The sequence below is a fragment of the Lepisosteus oculatus genome, chromosome 19, assembly GCF_040954835.1.
Source record: "Lepisosteus oculatus isolate fLepOcu1 chromosome 19, fLepOcu1.hap2, whole genome shotgun sequence".
Lineage (NCBI taxonomy): Eukaryota > Metazoa > Chordata > Actinopteri > Semionotiformes > Lepisosteidae > Lepisosteus > Lepisosteus oculatus.
In genome coordinates, this window is record NC_090714.1 from 11,462,726 (window position 1) to 11,482,631 (window position 19,906).

General features: G+C 49.4%; 1 protein-coding gene across 5 annotated transcripts in view; it reads left to right on the forward strand.

Moving 5' to 3' along the window:
• grid2ipb (glutamate receptor, ionotropic, delta 2 (Grid2) interacting protein, b) overlaps nucleotides 1-19,906 on the forward strand; it is a 71,976-nt gene that overhangs the window by 48,026 nt on the left and 4,044 nt on the right. For 4 of the 5 annotated variants that reach the window (XM_069180909.1, XM_069180911.1, XM_069180913.1 and 1 more), the window contains 17 exons: nucleotides 2,199-2,268; nucleotides 3,203-3,297; nucleotides 3,819-4,008; nucleotides 4,676-4,830; nucleotides 5,005-5,145; nucleotides 8,385-8,482; nucleotides 8,818-8,962; nucleotides 9,410-9,726; nucleotides 10,620-11,519; nucleotides 12,855-12,942; nucleotides 13,782-13,871; nucleotides 14,243-14,439; nucleotides 15,215-15,370; nucleotides 16,122-16,208; nucleotides 17,202-17,331; nucleotides 18,282-18,400; nucleotides 19,308-19,472. In XM_069180909.1, the coding sequence (XP_069037010.1) occupies nucleotides 2,199-2,268; nucleotides 3,203-3,297; nucleotides 3,819-4,008; nucleotides 4,676-4,830; nucleotides 5,005-5,145; nucleotides 8,385-8,482; nucleotides 8,818-8,962; nucleotides 9,410-9,726; nucleotides 10,620-11,519; nucleotides 12,855-12,942; nucleotides 13,782-13,871; nucleotides 14,243-14,439; nucleotides 15,215-15,370; nucleotides 16,122-16,208; nucleotides 17,202-17,331; nucleotides 18,282-18,400; nucleotides 19,308-19,472 (3,143 nt within the window). The remainder of the gene's footprint in view (nucleotides 1-2,198; nucleotides 2,269-3,202; nucleotides 3,298-3,818; nucleotides 4,009-4,675; nucleotides 4,831-5,004; nucleotides 5,146-8,384; nucleotides 8,483-8,817; nucleotides 8,963-9,409; nucleotides 9,727-10,619; nucleotides 11,520-12,854; nucleotides 12,943-13,781; nucleotides 13,872-14,242; nucleotides 14,440-15,214; nucleotides 15,371-16,121; nucleotides 16,209-17,201; nucleotides 17,332-18,281; nucleotides 18,401-19,307; nucleotides 19,473-19,906) is intronic. The other variant, XM_069180910.1, reaches the window with a different exon arrangement.

Genomic DNA, 19,906 nt, shown 5'->3' on the forward strand with positions numbered 1-19,906 from the left:
ACAGTATCATATACAATATATATCATGGTGTGTAGTACATACTATGCAACACTCTGACCAGTATCTATTAATTCAACAGAAAATTAAACTGTGAGCTTACTCCTAACTGCTTACATTTGGTAAAAACAAGTAGAAGAGCAGCAAAGGGGCTATTCAGATCTGTCTGTGGCGCCCCTGGTTACCTAATCCGGTTATTCCAAAAAGCACGTTTTGAAACTTAGATTTTCAAACGTCTGGGTTTCGGAATTCAGCCTGCCTGTGGGGGAAGAGAATGGCTGCAGATCTTTTTTCACTCTGCCTAAGCCCTGCAGTGTAGGGCTCCCGTGTGGCACAGCAATCAGGGTTCTGGGCTCTGAACTGGAAGATTCAGTGGGGTCGAATCCCAAGTGAGACACTGCCCTTTGTACCCTTGAGCAAGGTTCTCGACCTGAGCTCTTTTACCCATATAAATGGGGCCAATGGGGTTTAAGTTGGATAAAGCTGTCAGTCAAATGAATTAGTAAGTACGACAGTGATGCTTGGGTTACTACATTATAATGTAGGTGTGAAGCGTAGTTCAGGACCCTATGCAGACGGTATAGTCCGGAAGTGGGTGGAGAAGGACAACAGGGCAAACACGATGAGGAATCAGGATGGGATGACAGACAGGGGGGCGTGACGAAGGTGATCGGGTACGCGGGGGGGAGCGTGGCGCAGGCAAACAAGTCCAAACAGTCCAAAGAGGAATCCGGGGCACAGTCCAGGGTCCAGGAACCGGGAGAACCATCAGAGACAGACGGGGTTTAAATCCGGAACGGGATCCGGAACAGGAACAGGGAGTTAAAAACAGGATAACGAGACCAGGTGCTCCGAGCCCCGGTCTCAGACGGTCAGGACGCCGTGATGAAGCCTGTGCCCTCGGGTCTCTCCTGGACCCGCTGGCAGCCGGGCTTCCAGGTGTCCATCTCCCAGTGCTGAGCCAGGAATAGCGAGAGCACCAGGCTCGAATAAGGAGAGACAAAAGAGGGGGCAGGTGCACAAAATCAACTAAAATAGAAAAGGACCGGAGCGCCCTTAAGAGGAGGGATGATGATTGTGACAGTAGGTGACAGCCTTTGTTTTGTGAAATGAAAAAAAAGCTATTTCAGGGGTGTCACTGTATCCAAAGCAAAGAGGCAAGGAAGACTGAATATCTGTCTGACTCCTGCAGCTTTCTTACTAGAGGAATGTTTTTACTTCCCTCTGAGAGTGAGCACGTACCTTTCAAATCTGCGCCGAACACACAATTCTTACAATACTGACTGCTTGTCTTCCCCTGCTGCTCTGTGACTGTGTAGAGGAGCAACTTGAAAGGGAAACTTCCGAAAAAATATCCCTACGGGACCACACTGTTTCAAGCTGTATTATATATAATTATTGGTTAATTCAGGAAACAAATTACAAATTGCAACAGCGTGCTACTTTCACCGGGGTGGGGGGTCTCTTGCTGAGCTGTCCCACTTCTTGTCGAGTTACTGTCCCATGTCCTTGTTCAGGAGGAGCTGTGTGCATCCTGTCTCTCTGCAGGGAGCGCTGTGTGCATCCTGTCTCTCTGCAGGGAGCGCTGTGTGCACTGTGTGCACCCACCCTGTCCCTCTGCAGGGGGCGCTGTGTGCACCGTGTCCCTCTGCAGGGGGCGCTGTGTGCACCCTGTCACTCTGCAGGGGTTGCTGTGTGCACCCGGTCTCTGTGCAGGGGGCGCTGTATGCACCCTGTCCCTCTGCAGGGGGCACTGTGTGCACCCTGTCCCTCTGCAGGGGTTGCTGTGTGCACCCTGTCTCTCTGTGTGCACTGTGCACGTTAGTGCCGCTGTGCAGCATTGCTCTGTGTCCGGTCTCTCATGACTCAGGGGGCTGGAGAGGGGAGGTGGGAGGAGAGAAGCTCCCGGGAAACTGCAGCACAGCCGTGGGAGTGCAACACTCCAGGAAACAGATGAGCTCCTGAGACCCGGAATGTCAAGAAGAGCAGCATACTCTTCTTGTGTGTGTCATGTATGCAGATTGGAAACGAAGTATCGGCTTGACTCATGCGGCCCACCCTCTTCCTAGAGCCTGCCTTCCTCCTGTTGCGATTTGCTCATGGAAGAAAAGAAGCACAGCGGATTTTCCATTCGACCTGCAAGCTTCCTTTTCTTTCCGATGTCATCTTTTCTAAACTTCCCCCGTCTCTATTTTCACTAGGGAGCCCAGCAGAGAAGTCCGGCCTCAAGCCCGGAGACCGCATACTGTTTCTCAATGGCCTGGACATGAGGTCAGAATGCGTTACTAGGCTGTGCCACTATATTTACCCATTGCAGTCATCGTTACACAGTCTCAGAGTGCCCACAGGTAGTCTCATCTTGGCAAGGCAGTAAGCCTGCTGGGTCAAGCTTGAGAAGAGCTTTCAATTAGAGGAGGGCACCGGGATGGGATGGTGTGGTCAGGTCCCGATCGGAGTAATTCTTACGCCATAATTCTTACGATTATGGTTTTAGATTTAGGGTAGTGTAGGAGAGACTGGTCAAAAATGGCAGGGATTGTGGTTTACCGTTTTGAAGTATCACTTCCAAATAACACAGGCTTGAGTACAATCATGAATATTTTCTACTTCTAGGGAAGAGAGCAGTGACGTACAGAAAATGTGAGAAGGGGGCATATTGCATTTATACATGCTGTACAAGTCCTTTGAGCCCTCTGAGTCAGTGTTGTCAGAGCTGAATCACCAGGAGACATTCACAAAGATCAACTCGCTTCATGCTGGAAGTAAAGCCAGCAATTGTCACTATTGTATAAATTTACAAAAAGATTAAAAAAGGGTTACAGCTTATTTTTAGAAGGCAACTGCAACGTGTGCTGAGATTGTTCGGCAGCCATAAGCAGTACGAGTGAAATGTGGGTTTCCCATTCTACAGATTATTCTTGTAGCATCAAAAGCTGGCCCTATTAAATTGAACCTTTTTTAGCCTTAATTGTTCATTGCTTCTGTGTGCAACGCCGATGTGATTGCAGACTGCAGGAAGAGCATGCTATAAATCTGTGACCTAGGACCATGGGTTTTTTCTGCTTACAGCTTGTAGGAGCCGGTAGAAAGAAGGTGAGATCTGTCACTGTGTATCCAATGGGGCTGCTGGTTTCAAGTTGCAGATACATATTCATGAAAGAGCTGAAGGTTGGGTCATTGACTGCTGTCTGTGTCTGCTTCCCAGGAGCTGCTCCCATGAGAAAGTTGTATCCATGCTGCAGGGCAGTGGTGCCATGCCCACACTGGTGGTAGAAGACGGGCCCACAAACTTCACACTGGGTGAGGCAGGGCCCTCCGTAAGGCTGTAACCCTGCAGAGTGCAAGCCTAGCATCGGGGTCCTTGCAAATCTGCACGCAGGAAAAAGTTGTTGTTTTTTACTGTAAATCCCATCATGTATTTTCAACCAGGACTATTTGTCACAACGGTATTTTTGAGCCAGTAAACACAAGATCTACATCGATTTGGCCAATGGCGACTGCTTGAAAAAGCTTTCGATGAGCTCTTGAGCACATCATTGCCAACGAGAGTTATCAAACAGCCAGAGTTATCAAACACTTCTCTTGCTCGTATTCCGATACGTATGCCCTGCATAGCCTTATTTGCCGCGTAGGGATCTTCAAACATTTTCAGCGACACATTACAGCTCCTACACATAATTAGAAAGCTGCTGGGTAAGGCAGAACCTGTCTTCACCCTCTCTCTCTGACTGTCAGTTCGGCGCTGGTTTATTTGACTGTCTGTGTGCTTATGCTTGTGCCCGGCGCTGACGACGGGGCTGTCTGCGTGCCTGCCTGCTCAGAGCCGGAGCCGGACAGCTCCCCGCCCCGCTCTCGCTCGCCGGTGCTGAGCTCCTTGCAGTGGGTGGCTGAGATCCTCCCGCCCAGCATCAAGGTGCATGGCCGCACCTTCAGCCAGCAGCTGGAGCATCTGCTCACCCACCAGGAGCGCTACACTATCTGCAAGGCCCTGGAGACCTTCTTCCAGCACAGGTACGGCTCAGACATCGGCACTGGTTTTGCAATCGAGAAGGAACCTCGTATCCTAACAGGTTCCCAACAGCTGTCTTTAGTACATTTCTACCTTCAGAGATCTGGCTGATCTCGAACACTTAGCTCCTCATCCAATCACAGAACTGTCTTCCAGCTTCTCATTCCACCTTTTAACTCCCAACCTGTCCTAGCAAAGTGTTGATTCTAAGATATCTCCTGTACATTTCTACTGTTAAAGCAGGAAAAAGTGCATTACTCTTCAACAATGTGTGAGACCTTGCTGTTCTCCCGTCTTTCGGTGAGACGTTAAACCGAGGTCCTGACTCTTAGGGGTCATTAAAGATCCCCGGGCATTTCTCGATAAGAGTAGGGAGTTATCCCGGTGTCCGGGCCAAATTCCCCCCCTCGGTCTTTACCATGGCCTCCAAAATGTCCCCATGTATGATCGGCTTGCTCTTGCACTGCGATGGACTGGCGTCCCATCCAGGGTGTATCCTGCCTTGTGCTTGTTGCTTGCTGGGTAGGCTCCAGCTTCCCGTGACACCGTATGGTATAAAGCGGTTTGGTAAATGACATGACATGACCTTGCTGTTCTCTAGAGGTCTGTGTAGAGTCACTTCAATCCCCCTCAGTTGTCTCTGTGCCCCCTCCTTCCTCCTGTGTCCAGGAATGTGGACACTCTGATCGTGGACGTTTTCCCAGTACTGGACACTCCAGCCAAGCAGGTGATCTGGCAGTTCATCTACCAGCTGTTGACCTATGAAGAGCAGGAGCACTGCCAGCACAAGATCGCCCGCTTCCTGGGATACAAGACCATCGCAGGTACGAGAGGGGCCGGTGGGACGCCCTGAGCGCGGGGCTGCCTGCGAGAATGTGCGTGGGCTTGCGTCTGTCTCCCCCTCGGCCTCCGCGCATGTGTCGGCGACAACGCAGAGGTGCGGTTTCCGGCCGCGCGGGAGTGATCCTGACAGCCCTGTCTGTGTGCCGCGTCCCCAGTGCCGGCGGCGGCGGCGGCGGCGGCGACGACGGAGCCCGAGCCGGCCCCCGACACTCACCGGCGCAGCAGCTCCATGAGAGTCACCTCCACCACCTACCGCAGTAGCGTCCGCGGGAGGAGTTCCGACGACTGCATCCTAGGTACAGTCCAGCCGCGCCAGTGTAGGTGCTCCTTCTGACCTGCAGGTGGCAGCAGTGAGCGAGCAGGCAGGGCTCTCAACTGGTGCAGTCAGTCAGATAACTGGGATGAAACCACAGCCACCTCATGGCCTTTGATTGGCAACTCAGTCATTTACCCAACACTGATGCTGCTACTACAGCTTTTACTCACTACCAGAAATACCATAGGAGGTCCTCAATCCTATCCTGAATAGCCCTTTGCAAGTAAAGTGTCACGTTCTCGTGTGTAAATGTCAGCCAAAAGTTCACTGTGTCGCCTGGGATCAGCAAATAGCTTGGCTTATGTAAGCCACTCTGTGACCCACAAGCTGAGCTGTATGGCAGTGTGCCGAGTCTGTGTTAAGAGATCACACATTATCCCGGACAGCAAACACGGATAGTTCTGTAATCCCTCATCGGGGAATTAGGAGGTGGCATTGTGAGGAGAAGGGGGGGGGATAGTGACCAGGTGAGCCTGGATACAGTGGCTCCTCTGTTGTTCTGCAGTGTAACATGGCTCTGTGCTGAAATGGTATCCATGCCAGAGTCAGAGAAAGCTCTCTGTTAGCGTGCAGAGTGGGATCCTCTGGTAAGGTAAAAAAAAAACATTCCTTGCTGTCATCTGATACATTTTTATTACCAATGAGGAATTATTCCTTTCCTTTTAGTTGGTACATAATTTACCGTTATTTCTCCTTTCTCCCTCTTCATTTGGACCATCGCCAATGAGATCTGTGGATCCTTGCCCGTGGATGGTGCTCTGTCGGGTCCAGCCATCGTTTTATACGGGGAGGAGTGATCTGCATCTTGCAGGCAGCTGGCATCCTGTATAATCACTGTTGCAAAGCATGCTGGGAGCTCCCCCCAGAAACCGCTAGCAATAAATGGCCAACTTGTAAAACCTTTTCATTGGGAACCCCAGCCACGGCTGGATAATGGTATAGCCCAGATTGATGTTCACCTTGTCATTTGGTGCTTTTGTTCAACTTCATAGTAAAAAAACAAACATTTTCTGATCTCACTCTCTTCAGGTTGAAAGAAAATGAGATGTGGTGATGTGGTGAAGAATGGCCAACTGAGAAAGAAAATATCCCTATTCTAGGGCTGTGTCTTATACTACAGTGAAGAAATCAAGGCTTTTTTATCATTCTGAAAGCTTTAAAAAGGATATTGACATTATTGAGGTTGTGATTAGAGAACTCAATGAGAGGAATTGGCCATTGCCTTAGGCCTTGTCAATAACTCTTATCTCTGGAGAAGGATGTGTTTCCACTGCATGCATTTTCAAGCGAACAAGTGAGCAGAAATGGAGAAAATTGTATAAATCATAGTTATGCAGTCTGAGGGTGTTAGGATGGTCCGTCAAACAAAATATTTTCAAAGTTTTGGGCTCAGTTTGAGAATTTCAGTGTATGCGCGTGTTTGTTGGGATTTGTTTCTGCTTTAGGAAGGAAGTAACAGTATGTGAGCTGGATCCACAGGGAGAATGGAAGTCTCTGAGGTCGCCTCTTTCCACTGTCGCATTAGCACAGTCAGGTGTGTAAGGGCTGAAGGCTGAATCCAGCCTGCAGATTTGCAATCAGACAGCATTCTCTTCAATGAAGAATCACTGTCCGTCCTTCAACTTTAGGACGGAGATCAAACACGAAAGCAATGGCCCTGCTGAGCTCTTGCGTCTGTCTCTGCTTCAGGAGAGAAGAGCTGTCTGGTCACCCTGAGGCTTGCTGACAGGCAGGCTCAGAAACACGGCCCTCATTAACCGCAGGGCCCTGGCAGTAGGCTGGGCTGAACAAGGAACCTGTTAGTCACACCTGGTCAAACTGAGCAGCACGGCTCGCTCACATTACAGGACAGGGGAGACCGCAGCAGCTGCTCTATCCTTTCTGCGCAGTGAAGAACACTGAATATCCATATCCAGTGTCTAACATCAGGAAATGGAAATGTCACGCCGTTCTGATAATTATTAATTTAAGCAGGACTATAAGTCATTGAGACAGCTGGTTTTCAAAGGATAATCTAACACCAAAGTGTATCTGGTGTCCTTCCAGCACACAGTTTTCACAGCAGTTGTTACCACCTTGTAACTTGATCTTATCGGATGTCAGAAGACTATATTGGACAATACTGGGCGCGGTCAGTGCTGTAATGGGATGTTTCTAAAGAACAATTCCTCTTGCTGCTGTTAATGGTATTGCTGGACCAGCAGGTGGCACTATTCCCTCTGGACTAGGATTTCCAAATGACTGCCCGTGTATGGTTGTAATAATAATAATAATTGCTTATACTTATATAGCGCTTTTCGGGACACTCCACTCAAAGCGCTTTACGGGTAATGGGGATCCCCTCCACCTCCACCAGTGTGCAGCCCCCACCTGGATGATGCGACGGCAGCCATAGTGCGCCAGAACGCTCCCCACACACCAGCTCTCAGTGGGGAGGAGAGCAGAGTAATGAAGCCAATTCATAGATGACTGGGGACACTGTGCTGAAAGAGGTGTCTGAAATATTAAGCCAAGGTCCTGAATACTTGGTCATTATACTGTACATCCTGTACTACTGTCCTGGTTAAATCCCAGTCTGGGTTTGTTCAATCTGGCCTCTCTAAAGCTCCTGCTCAATTCATTTGGTTTAGTAACTTCTGACTTCTCCACCTGCCACACATCACATGGGGGGTCACTACACGCCAGTGGTGGGTGAGTGGGTCACCTCCAATGTGTGAAGCATGTTTTTTGGGATCTTTTTCAGATTAAGTGTGGGATGCAAATCATTTAATTTTGAAATCATTTCCCATTGAAAGAGTGTAACATGGGACATAAAAGACTGAATATTCAGAGACATGAAACAGCTATAAAATAAAAAGCTCTAATCCCCTCGTTCTCTATTCCTTAATTATAGCCCCATACTGGTTTATTCTTTCTTTAATATTCATTTTTCTTATCTTGCAACCACATACTATAAGTGCATGTGAAAAAAGATGCCATTCAGCAATTCTGTAGATTTAATATTCATATATGCAATTTAATCCAATAGTATATTCGATATTCACAACAGTTTGTCAAGGAAATATAGGGAAAACAAAATCAATGGAGAAGGTCTCAGCTAAAACTGTGGTCCATTCTAAGAAAAGGTCAGTTATGATTTGTATGTCAACGAGTGGGAAGGTTTTCTGCAAACTGATGTATGATGTTATGATGTGGCTGCGTCTCACTTCTGCATTCCAGGGGCTCACAGTGACCCAGGGGACGGAATGAGACTCACCCCAGGAGAGAGACAATCTGGAGATGGAACGTCCCTTCCAGAGACCCCAAATCTCAAAAACGTGAGTATTCTGAAATCAAGGAGTGAGGAACTTGCAGTTGGTCTCAAAATGGTGAATATTGTGCACTGATGACCTGAACACTAATAGAAATTTGAAAAATCTCTCCTCACAGATATGCTGAACGTCATGTTCCAGATCTCCAACACCAACATGCTGAATATTATTGTTATAAATTAATAGAAATTAAAGAAATGAAATAGTGGTAAAACCTAGCCTATGATGGCTTAGACTCTGTGCTTAATTTTGGACTGTAATCCTTTAGGATCCTGGGTCTGAAAACCGACTTAACCCTTGAACTCTCTCTGCCATGTGTCTCCACATTTCTCTTTGAGAAGATGTCTGCTGTGTACGCAGAGTTAGAGAGCACTTACTCTACAAAGGGCCTCAAACCCCTGCCCAATCGCCTGTCCCCAGGGCCGGACAACCTGGCTGAAACCAGCCCAGCGCTGCAGCACTCGTCCTCTGCACAGCCCAGCACAGGTACAGGCACAGCGCCGCCGTTTTCGCCACCCACGGGTGTCAGATCTGATTTTGGAAAGAAATTATGCATTGCACTACAGCAGGATCTACTGCGCTGTAGTAATGGCCCACATTGCATTGTACGGAGCCCGTGAGTCTGCTGTAGTGCAATTCAACATAGCACTGTGGAGGACTATATATTCCCAAGTGGAATACTCAGCTAAAGTAGGAAGCTGGGAGACGTCTGTAGAAGGTAGCCATTTTGGCTCTTCTGGGAAACAGCGGGGAGACTGAGCCAAAATGGCTGCTTTCTACAGACATTTCCCAGGGACACCTCAGCAGCACATTCCATGAGAGAATTTGGCCTCATAAGCTCCCTCACAGAGCTACGTTGAATTGCATTATGGCAGATTGTGCAGTATTGAACCATTATTACACTGATTGGTATTGTATTCGCTTTTGCTGCAGGGAGCCGAAAATCGGGACTGTCTCTGTCCTGGAAGGAACCTTTGCCAAGCCCCCAGTGTCGTTGCTACCCCCACGCCGTCCCATCCCCTGGCAGCGCCGAGTCCAACCCCTACATCAGCCTGGACAGCCCCCCCCCCTCGCCCCAGCCCCCTGACTACCCTCCCAGCCCGCCCTCCCGGCGCAAGAAGCTCTTCACCTTCTCCCGGCCCCCCCGCAGCCGAGACACGGACAAGTTCCTGGACGCCCTGAGCGAGCAGCTGGGCCACCGCGTCACCATCGTGGACGACTTCCTGTCCACCGAGAATGACTACGAGGAGGTCAGTGCGGTCAGGCGCGCAAGCTCGCCTGGGCAGTGTGAGATCCTGTGTGCGGTCATTTCCTTCTCCAGTTCCGGTCCAGGCTTGTGTGATCGGTGTCATTAGCTTATAACAACTGGACCTGGCGTCTTTTGCCTGAATCCAAGCTTGACAGCAGAATTAAAGGACACAGGGACGAACAGAACTGTACTCTAGAAATGCCATGGGTGTGGACAGATTACTCTCAGTGACACAAAAATAACAGGAATGTTAACTTCAAATAAAACAGTTCAAGTCGGTAGCTGCGTCAGCATGCGTAGGCTGCAAAGGAACGAGTAATAGGTTTATTCCGTGCTGAAAAGAGAAGAAAGGAAACACACCATTTCGGCTCTGGAGCCTTCTTCAGGTGTGAGAAAGACAGAGAAGTCAGCAGAAATTCTACAGCATATAGGAGAACAAAATGCTGTTTTAAAATAAACGAGCCGTAAAACGGATAGGTTACTGCAAAAGTCATACAAATAGAAGCCCTGTCCTTCCCCTGGAAGCTACAGGTCTCTTTGGAAGTCGTTAGGATTGCTTTCATTGGGTAAGACAACACGATCTTCTTCTTCTAAGCAGGATCCTTACAATTAACCCCCAAAATAGTACTTATCCAACTGGGCCTTGTATATTCTCAGTACCAGCTGTGCTTCCAAAAAAAGAGGAACTTCCAGGAAATTAGTGTGACAAACATCTTTTATAAGTAGCGAAAGGTGACCAAGAGGTAAGAGGTAAACGGCCAATAAGTGGGGATTTAGCAGCAGCATGGGGAAAGAGAAGAAGCAATGAGGATATGAGATCATGGAGATGAATGACAGTTGAGAACTCTGGGGTAAGATTGACCGAAGACAATGACGCTGTTCTCTGGGTTTCAGATGAGCTTTCAGGACGAGCAGGAAGTCGGGTTCCTGCCACATGAGCTGAGCAGCGCCAGTGAGTACCACAGCAGCAGCGAGGACGGCAGTTCCCTCACCTACTCCTCCGGCTCCGAACACATCCCGCCCCCCCCGCAGAGCCCCCCACCGCCGCCGCCCATACAGTTCAATGACCCCCTGCCCATCTCCCTCACCCCTGACATCAACAGGAGCCACATGCACCTCCCACACCACCCCCCGCCACCCCCGCCCCCACCCCCGCGAGCCAACCTGCCCTCACGGTTCTCCGTGCACAAGGCGCACCCTCCCAGCCAGGATGTGCAGAATCACCAGCCGCACCAGAGTCCTCATCAGCTTCACCAGAGTCCTCATCAGCCTCATCAGAGTCCTCATCGGTCTCATCAGAGCCATCACCAGCTTCAGCAGAGCGCTCATCAGGCTCATCAGAGTCCTCATCAGAGCCATCACCAGCTTCAGCAGAGCCCTCATCAAGCTCACCAGAGCCCTCACCAGCTTCACCAGAGCCCTCACCAGCTTCACCAGAGCTCTCACCAGCTTCACCAGGGCCCTCATCAGCCTCACCAGAGCTCTCATCAGCCCCACCAAATTCATCAGGCCCCTCAGACTCACCAGCCTCACCAAACTCACCAGACCCCAGAGCCCAGCCAACCTCACCAAGCCCATCCTGCACACCAGCCCCATCATCCTGCTGCTCCCTCCCACCACCCCGGCCAGTCTCACAAAGTGCCCCCGCCTCCCCCACCTCCACCCCCTCCCCCACCCTGCGTGCCTCCTCCTCTGCCCCGGCCCATGCACCTCCGGTCGGACTCCAGCCACATGAGTGTGAAGCGTCTGCGCTGGGAGCAGGTGGAGAACTTTGAAGGCACCATCTGGGGCCAGGTGGGTACAGCACAGCGCCTCAGAAGGGGACATTAGCAAGGTGATGTGAAACGCTGAAACGCTGACACTGCCTGTAGTTTTTTTCCATCAAAATAAACTTAATTTCACAAAAAAACATCCCCCAGTAAGTACACACTCACAAAATATTAAACTTACATTAATCAAAAACTTTCTGAACCGAGTGATTGTTCATTATCAGTCAGAGCTGATAATGATGTTGGGGCTGGGTTTGCACATTGAAAGAGTCCCTTTCAAGGCCTACCCATTTGCTCTTGTCCGTGCCATTTTCCTGTGCCAGCTCTGAAACTGCGGTCATCCAGTCCTCCGCAGGAGCTCAGGGAACAGGGTTTTTCTCTTTATTCCCACAGGGCCCCAATCCCTTCCAGCACTCCCTTGCTGTGGAGAAGCCCCATTTGGTGACGTCGCGCTTCATCCTCCCTCTGAGATCCGCAAGGATCCTCTCCTCCAGCTCCCTCGCTCCCCACTCTGTGTTGTGCTGGATAACAAGTGTTCCTCGCAGTTCACAGTCCTTGTTTTGTTAGGGACACCAGTAGCCCCAGCAAGTACTGTGTCCCCTTGTCCAGTGAGGTCGGTGCTAGCCGCAGCAGGATACACTGGTGGCTGAGCACCGCTCCTGCTCCCAGGAGGTGCATAATGTTGTCTATTCTGCCCCACACTGCTTTGGCAAAGGGACAGCTCCAGAACGCATGCTCCTGTGTCTCCTTGACAAAGCACGTGCTCCGAGATTCCTGGTGAGAGAGTGTCGTTAGAGGACCAGCCTCTGGTGTGACACTGCCTGTAAACTGATCTCCCAAGGTCTGTGGTTTTGCCATTTTGGAGCATTGCAGGGAATACCTTACTGGTAGCACTAAGCGTATGCTGCCTTGTACTAGTACATAGGGAAATAAATAGTGATAGGTTGGTGCAGTTCTGCTTTGGTGTCAAACACACCTTTTGCGATGGCTGAGTTGATCATTAACACTCTCTGTAAAACAAGTGTGATTAAATGAGAAAGAATGTGTGTCAAATTGTCTTGGCGGACAAAATTTGCATTCAACTTAATTTGCATCCCGAGAGATGTCAAGAAGGTGGTCTGGGGTCAGAGTTGACTGGCAGTGCAACCTTGAGAATTCTGCCCGAAGCTTTGGTGGGAATAGTGATGCCCAGCTGATCAGCGTGGGCTCTGAAGGGACGAAAAAAGCAGGGGACGTTTGTTGCACATGCCAACCCAAATGCCCGATGTACGTTTGAAGGAGGCATGGGCTTGGCACCCTGAGCCAAGACTTTTGCTCTAAGCTGGCATGCTGACCAGTCTGGTGCACTTGTGTCCTGCAGCTTGGAGAGGACTCCGATTACGACAAGCTGAGTGACATGGTGAAGTATCTGGACCTTGAGCTGCACTTCGGAACGCAGAAGAACACAAGTAAGGCAGATGTGTACATGAGCATTATTGTTCTCATCTCCATGGCAACATGCCCTGAGTGCGTGAGCATTATTGTCCACATCTCCATGCCAACACACCCTAATTCATAAAGTTAGGATGCCTCCTGCTGCCTTCTAGCTGGGACTGCAACTTGGCCGACTTTTGAAGTCCAGCAGCAGAACGTATAGCTTTTGATTAATAGGACTAAAGAGGTCCTGTATTAATAGAAGATTAGCTGGAAGGAGTGTTCTGACCTAGTTCGTGATTTGCTCCATTTTCCTTTTCCTTTACCAGATTGTGTATTTTAGATTCTGAAGAAACGATCATTGGGATCATTTTAAAACTCCTGTCTATGGATGTCATCTTTGTAGGCGAAAGGGATTGCCTTTAGAAGCAAAAACTCGATTTGACCTCAAAACAAAACAAATCCCTATCTGAAAGCTCCCTTTGCTTCATAACATTCCTCGAAGTTGTTCTGGTTCAATTTTGCAAGCTTTAAAAATCTAAGAACCACCCAAAGCTGCTCCAGTCCCAAAGTGTCTTCCCAGTATGTATGGATGGTGTAGTACAGGGCTGTGTCTTGTTCTGTGCTCTGTGCGTGTCCTCATACCTGCCGAGCCTGACTTGTTCGTCTTGTGTTCTTCCAGCACAGCGCCACCTGCGCCCTGTCCCTTCAGGAGACCTTTGAATTCCTCAATTCAAGGCCTCCCGGACACGCCACCCCCGGCTCCACCTGGCACTTCACCTCCGCTCATCTTCTCCATCACAGTTGCTTTTGTCTGCTGTGTGGCTGATGGTGCCGGGAGGACAGGTCCTTACACTGGGATTAAATCTTTCAGTTTCTATTCCAGATCCCACCCTCCTGCCCGAGTCCTTTAAAAAGAAGGACGTGGTGGAGATTCTCTCTCGCAAAAAGGCCTACAACACGTGTGAGTATGGATGGCGGATCCCGAGGGAATGACCCTCCGGTTTCCCTGAGCTGCGACTGGGCTGAGTCCTGTCTAAGTCTGCTGCCTTAGCCTGCAATACATCAGGGGTTCACACCTCTTCTGAAAGCCTTACCTATTCACCCAGGGACTGAATGCAGCTGAAAAGTTTTTGACTTTCACTTGGATTTAACATCCTTATTGAACGTTCCATAGTTTCTATGCCTCTTGCATTGAAACACGTTTTTTTGATTTTGCATTTGGAGTTTTAGCAGGGTCTCCACCGTGCTTTAGAGACAGGCGAGCGCGGGGTTTTGGGGTACCGGCTGCTGCTGTGTTAGTGGCCGTCAACACTTATTGCTGCCCCTCGACAGCCATCCTGATCGCCCACCTGAAGCTGTCCCCCGCTGAGCTGCGCCAGGTCCTGATGACCATGAGCAACGAGCGCCTGGAGCCCTCCCACATCAAGCAGCTCCTGCTCTACGCCCCCGACGAGGAGGAGGTCAAGCAGTTCCAGCAGTACAGCCAGGACCCCGCCAAGCTCAGCGAACCCGACCAGTTCGTCCTGCAGGTAGGGTGTGGTGGGAGAGGTCTGGCGCGGTGAATCACCTGTAGTGTAACGCCAGGCCAGTCACTGTTCTCTAGCGGTGTGTCTGTCTCTGCCTCTCACAGGGTGTTTTAATAATTAATAACTAAAAATTGCTTGCACTTATATAGCACATTTTCTGGGCCACTCCACTCAAAGTGCTTTACAGGTAATGGGAACTCCCCTCCACCACCACCAGTGAGCAGCCCCTAGTGGATGATGCAACGGCAGCCATAGTGCACCAGAACACTCACCACACACCAGCTATCAGTGGGGAGAAGAACAGAGTGATGAATCCAATTCATACATGGGGATTATTAGGAGGCCATGATTCGTAACAGCCAATGGGAAATTTGGCCAGGACACCGGGGTTACACCCCTACTGTTTTCAAGAAACACCCTGGGATTTTAAATGACCACAGAGAGTCAGGACCTCGGTTTTACATCTCATCTGAAGGATAGTGCCTTTTTACCGTATAGTATTCATATACTGGGGGATTATAACCCACACAGACCACAGGGTGAGCACTCCCTACTTGCCCCACTCACACCTCTTCCAGCAGCAACCTTAGTTTTTCCCAGGAGGTCTCCCATCCAGGTACTGACCAGGCTCACACCTGCTGAGCTTCAGTGGGCTGCCGGTGGTGAGTTGCAGGGTGATATGGCCGCTGGCCTTATGTGTCTGTCACGCTCTGCAGCAATGCTGGGCAGTGTCTCCAGCGCTGTACCTGAGCACCCTTCTGTCTGCGTGTGGCTCTAGATGCTGTCCGTCCCTGAGTACAAGACCAGGCTGCGGAGCCTGCACTTCAAGACCACTCTTCAGGAGAAGACGGAGGAGATGAAAGCCGGGTACGAATGCATCTACAAGGCCTCCCTGGAGCTCAAGAGCAGCAAGAAACTTGCCAAGATCCTGGAGGTACGGCACTCCGCAACATTGCTGCAGCTCTGCACCTGAGCGATCATCAGTACACCAACTGAGTAACTTGTGTGTCGACGCTCCTGTAACATGTTAATAGTGGTTGCACACCTGATGGCTCATGGCGGGCTTGTTGCCCAGCTTTGTGCAAAGCTTTTGCAATGCTGCTGCAAGAAATTACGCTCCAAGAGCACCAATGGGGGTTGTTTGGAGCTCTCACAGGTGTAAACTAAGTGACATTCAGTCCAGCATTCAGTGTGTGGCTGATTCATGCCAGTAAGGGAAATAAATCAGGAGATTATTTAACCCTGAAAAACATTTTCATCAGCTTTTTCAATACTTGATGTCAAAATCTGTCCTTGTGAAACATGAACAGTATACAGACAGCATAGATTTGCTGCACGTCCTGCATCCTTGAATGGTGAGTGACAGTATACTGAATACATTCTGATCTAGTAAACACTCACTTTTTGCAGCTGTACAGATTTGACATGCTCCATAGCACCATAAAGCGCAAAACACAGCCATAATCTTTGATGACAAAAGCAGGCATTGTTTTTTTTAAAGGCTGCTCATTTTAGAAAATACCAAGTGCAGCCAAATGCATTGCAGAAGGCAAGGAGTGAGTTGCACCCTGCTGCCACAAGGAGAATATGTGAACACTACACTCATGTTGCATCATAATGTGTTGTCTTCACATGAACACTGATGAAGTCTCTGTGCTACCTCGCTCTCCTGTATCTTTCTGCAGTTTGTGCTGGCGATGGGGAATTATTTGAACAACGGCCAGCCCAAGACTGGTAAAACCACTGGGTTTAAAATCAACTTTCTCACTGAGGTAGGCTGCGCTGTTACGGGCAATGGCGTGGGTGGGTGTGTTAACTCTGCAGATGTGATGCACTGCTGTCATTCATCCTAAAAACATGAAGTGCTTCATTAAGCCTCACACTAACTATAGTGAGGACAATGGAAGGAATCCTGATTAAATGGGATCGCCCTGTATTTAGATATTGCAGCTGACAGTGGACAGCCTACAGATTTAGAACTGAAGGCTGTTAAAGGCAAGTCAAATATCAGCCATACAGATACACGCATGAAATAAATGTTCCTTGCCAGGCCTTTTTTGTCCAATTTATTGACTATAAAGAATGTAGATGGTATCCTATAATAGCTAAATAATGTTAAGTGGCAATATTGAGACAGCAAGGTGCCATAGCAGATAACTAGCACCTTATACTGTAGCTCCTCTGGCCCAGGATTCAGTTTCAGTCTTAGACGTCTGCTTGTGTGGAGTTTAGAGTCTTTCCCCTGTGTCTCTGTAGGTTATTGCTCAGTGCTGCACTTTTCTCCCACTTCCCAAAGACATGGAGGTTAGAAAACTCTTCACTCAGGTCAGGTGTGGTTCAGCAGAGTCCTTTATTCATGCACATGGAGAGGATACAGCATGAGCATTAAAAGATCAAATAATGTGCCTGCAATTATCCTTTCATACTGTTGCCAGGTAGAAAAGGCATGTTAGCAAAGACAAATAGTTACTATCTTGTGCACTTAAAAAAGGTGCAATGCTAAAATTCTCCCTCAGTCTGATAGGCTGTAAACTGTGTATGATAGACTGGTTTCCTGTCCCAGGAAAGAGTAATCATGTGCCCTACACTTATTAAGCTTGAGCCATTTTGGGTCTCGGAGGTTTGCAGAGGGGTGTGGGTTCTCTCAGCCATTCGAAGATCCCAGATCACGCTGGTTTTTTTTCGGAAGACAGTCCAAAAGGCTCTTGCGTGCTGCTCCATCTAGATTCTTCTCACCCGTTGGTCGCTGTCTCCCTGCCCTCCAGCTCAGCACCACGAAAACGGTGGACGGGAAGTCCACGTTCCTTCACATCCTTGCCAAGTCCCTAGGCCAGCACTTTCCGGAGCTTCTGGGCTTTGCCAAGGACCTCCCCACAGTGTCCCTCGCTGCCAAAGGTGGGCACACTCTCTGTCTGCAGGCAGGGTTGAGAAGCGACGGCTGTTCACTGCTGAAAATGTCTTAAAGAAACAACTCCTGAAAACGTTCAGTTCCACTAAATTTAAATGGATTTGGTTTGTAGTGGTGGGAGCCATTGTCACACAAGGTTCTATAATGCATACATGCAATTTGTAATTTTCCTCCTATGTCCAAAATTCAAGATAAAAGACGATTTGAGACCAAGTGTGTCACTTGAGAGAGGATCATTATTCAGAAGGGTAACTGCTGTGTATACTTGGCCAATTGAGTTTTCTAATTTAGCGTATGATCCTAAATGATCCTTCTGCGTATGATGTCTTGGCGTGTGAAAGGGTTAATGATACGTGCTGTGTGCTACACACTGTTAACAGAAAATTGTCTGAAAACCCGGTGAATACTGAGGCTAGAGTGGGGCTGAAAACGTCTTAGAATGCTCAAGTAGTGACACAGACTGGTGAATCATTAAAAACACAATTTACCATACTGTAGCATGCCAGTGGAAAATTACCCAGAGTGGGTGACTACTGAGCTGTTCAGTTTGTGGTGAAGTTGTTCAGGGTCTGGTGTCAAGTGTTTAACTATCTACCAGTGAAGGAAAAGTGCGCATCAGCCTCTTTCTCCTGAACACGTCGTTATTCAGCCCTGAAAATGAGCTTACCCAGCCACCAACAAAACCCTGTTTTGAAATAAGCGTGTGGTCAGATGCTTACTGCTTTTTTGGGTTGCCTGTTTTTTCATACCCGAGTAGATCTTTGATAATGAAACAACACATGCTGAGCAACAAAAAGGAATTTTTTAGTGTACAGTGTTCTACTTCTGTGCCAAGTTTCTGAAAAGCAGATTATTTAATCTACGGTCTACAGTATGTGCATGAAGACGAAGTACATCGTTGTACCCATGCTGTACTCCTGCTCCCTTCCTTCTGTAGTCAATCAAAGGACGATCACAACTGACCTTAATGACCTACACGCAACCATACAGGACATCCGGATAGCCTGCCAGAAGATGCCTGCTACTGCTGAGGACAGGTTTGCAGCTGTGATGAGTGTATCCTTTATGCCACTGATCAGCGCCACAAAAGATTAAATCACTGTGATTCCTGTGATGAGAGCATAAGACGGTTTACAAATGAGAGGAGGTCATTCAGCCCTCTGAGCCTGTTTGAAAGTTAGTAATTGATCTGACAATCTCATCCAGCCACTGGGTTCAATAGTTTGGCTGGGTAGCTTGGTTCACATTCCCACAGACGTCTTGGTAAAGAAGTGCCTCCTGCTCTTGGATTTAAGTGCACTTCCACGTAGTTTCCACTTGTGGCTCATGTTTCAGTGCTCATCCTGAAGAAGAACCATGGGGGTTGACTTTATCAGTGTCTTTGCTGGATTTCTTTTCTGAGCGAGTTGAAAGGTGGGCAGATGTGACTTCTCCAGTCCAGAGCACTGTCCCGGCCCTGCGCTCACTGTCCCGGCCCTGCGCTCACTGTCCCGGCCCTGTGCCCACTGTACTGGCCCTGCGCTAGCTGTACTGGCCCTGCGCTAGCTGTACTGGCCCTGCGCCCACTGTCCCGGGCCCTGCGCTCACTGTCCCGGGCCCTGCGCTCACTGTCCCGGGCCCTGCGCTCACTGTCCCGGGCCCTGCGCTCACTGTCCCGGGCCCTGCGCCCACTGTCCCGGCCCTGCGCCCACTGTACTGGCCCTGCGCCCACTGTACTGGGCCCTGCGCCCACTGTCCAGGGCCCTGCGCTCACTTTTCAGGGCCCTGCGCTCACTGTCCCGGCTCTGCGCTCATTATCCCAGCAACCGGCCCTCACACAGCTGAGCCCATCGTCTTTTCCTCAGGACAGGGAGGGGGAGACTCCTGTAGGTGGACTCCTCCACTGCGACTTCGGTCCCAGATGTCGCAGATGGTGAGCACAGGTGCCAGGGTTATGTTTCACTCCTTGACCAGTGGTGCCAAGGGGTTTCTGGAAAACACACACCCCGCGGTCCAGTCACTAGAGTCCCTGCAGCAACGGGCGATGGATGAGTTCACCAAGGTGGCGTCCTTCTTCGGCGAAGACAGCAAGGCCACCACCACCGAGGCCTTCTTCGGCATCTTCGCCGAGTTCATCTCCAAGTTCGAGGTGAGCTGGTACACGCAGCAGCTCTGTGCAGAGAATCCCTGCATTGGCCGTTCTGTTTTTCTTTAAATTTCCACTTTCTTAAGCATGGAAACGGATCTAGCTATGAATGCACTTGGAATAAAGTACCTGAAAGAATTTAAACAAAAAAAAAAACAATATAGAGAAAGAAAGCACCTTGGTTATACTGTGGATAGTTGGAAAATGGCACCAATTCATCTGTTGCAGGATACAACCTAATCCCACTGCATGAGAGAAAAATATTTTTAAGAAAAACAGGGGCCTCCTGAGGGCTTCAACAAGTAAAGGCGTTTAAATGAGTTCAGGCTGAGCCCTATGATCACGGGTTCGAGTCTGGGTCTGGTCACTAGTGGGCAATGTCTGTGAGTCACCAAGCCTTGGTGCTCAGTTGTTTATGTTATTAGTCTGCCTGGGCT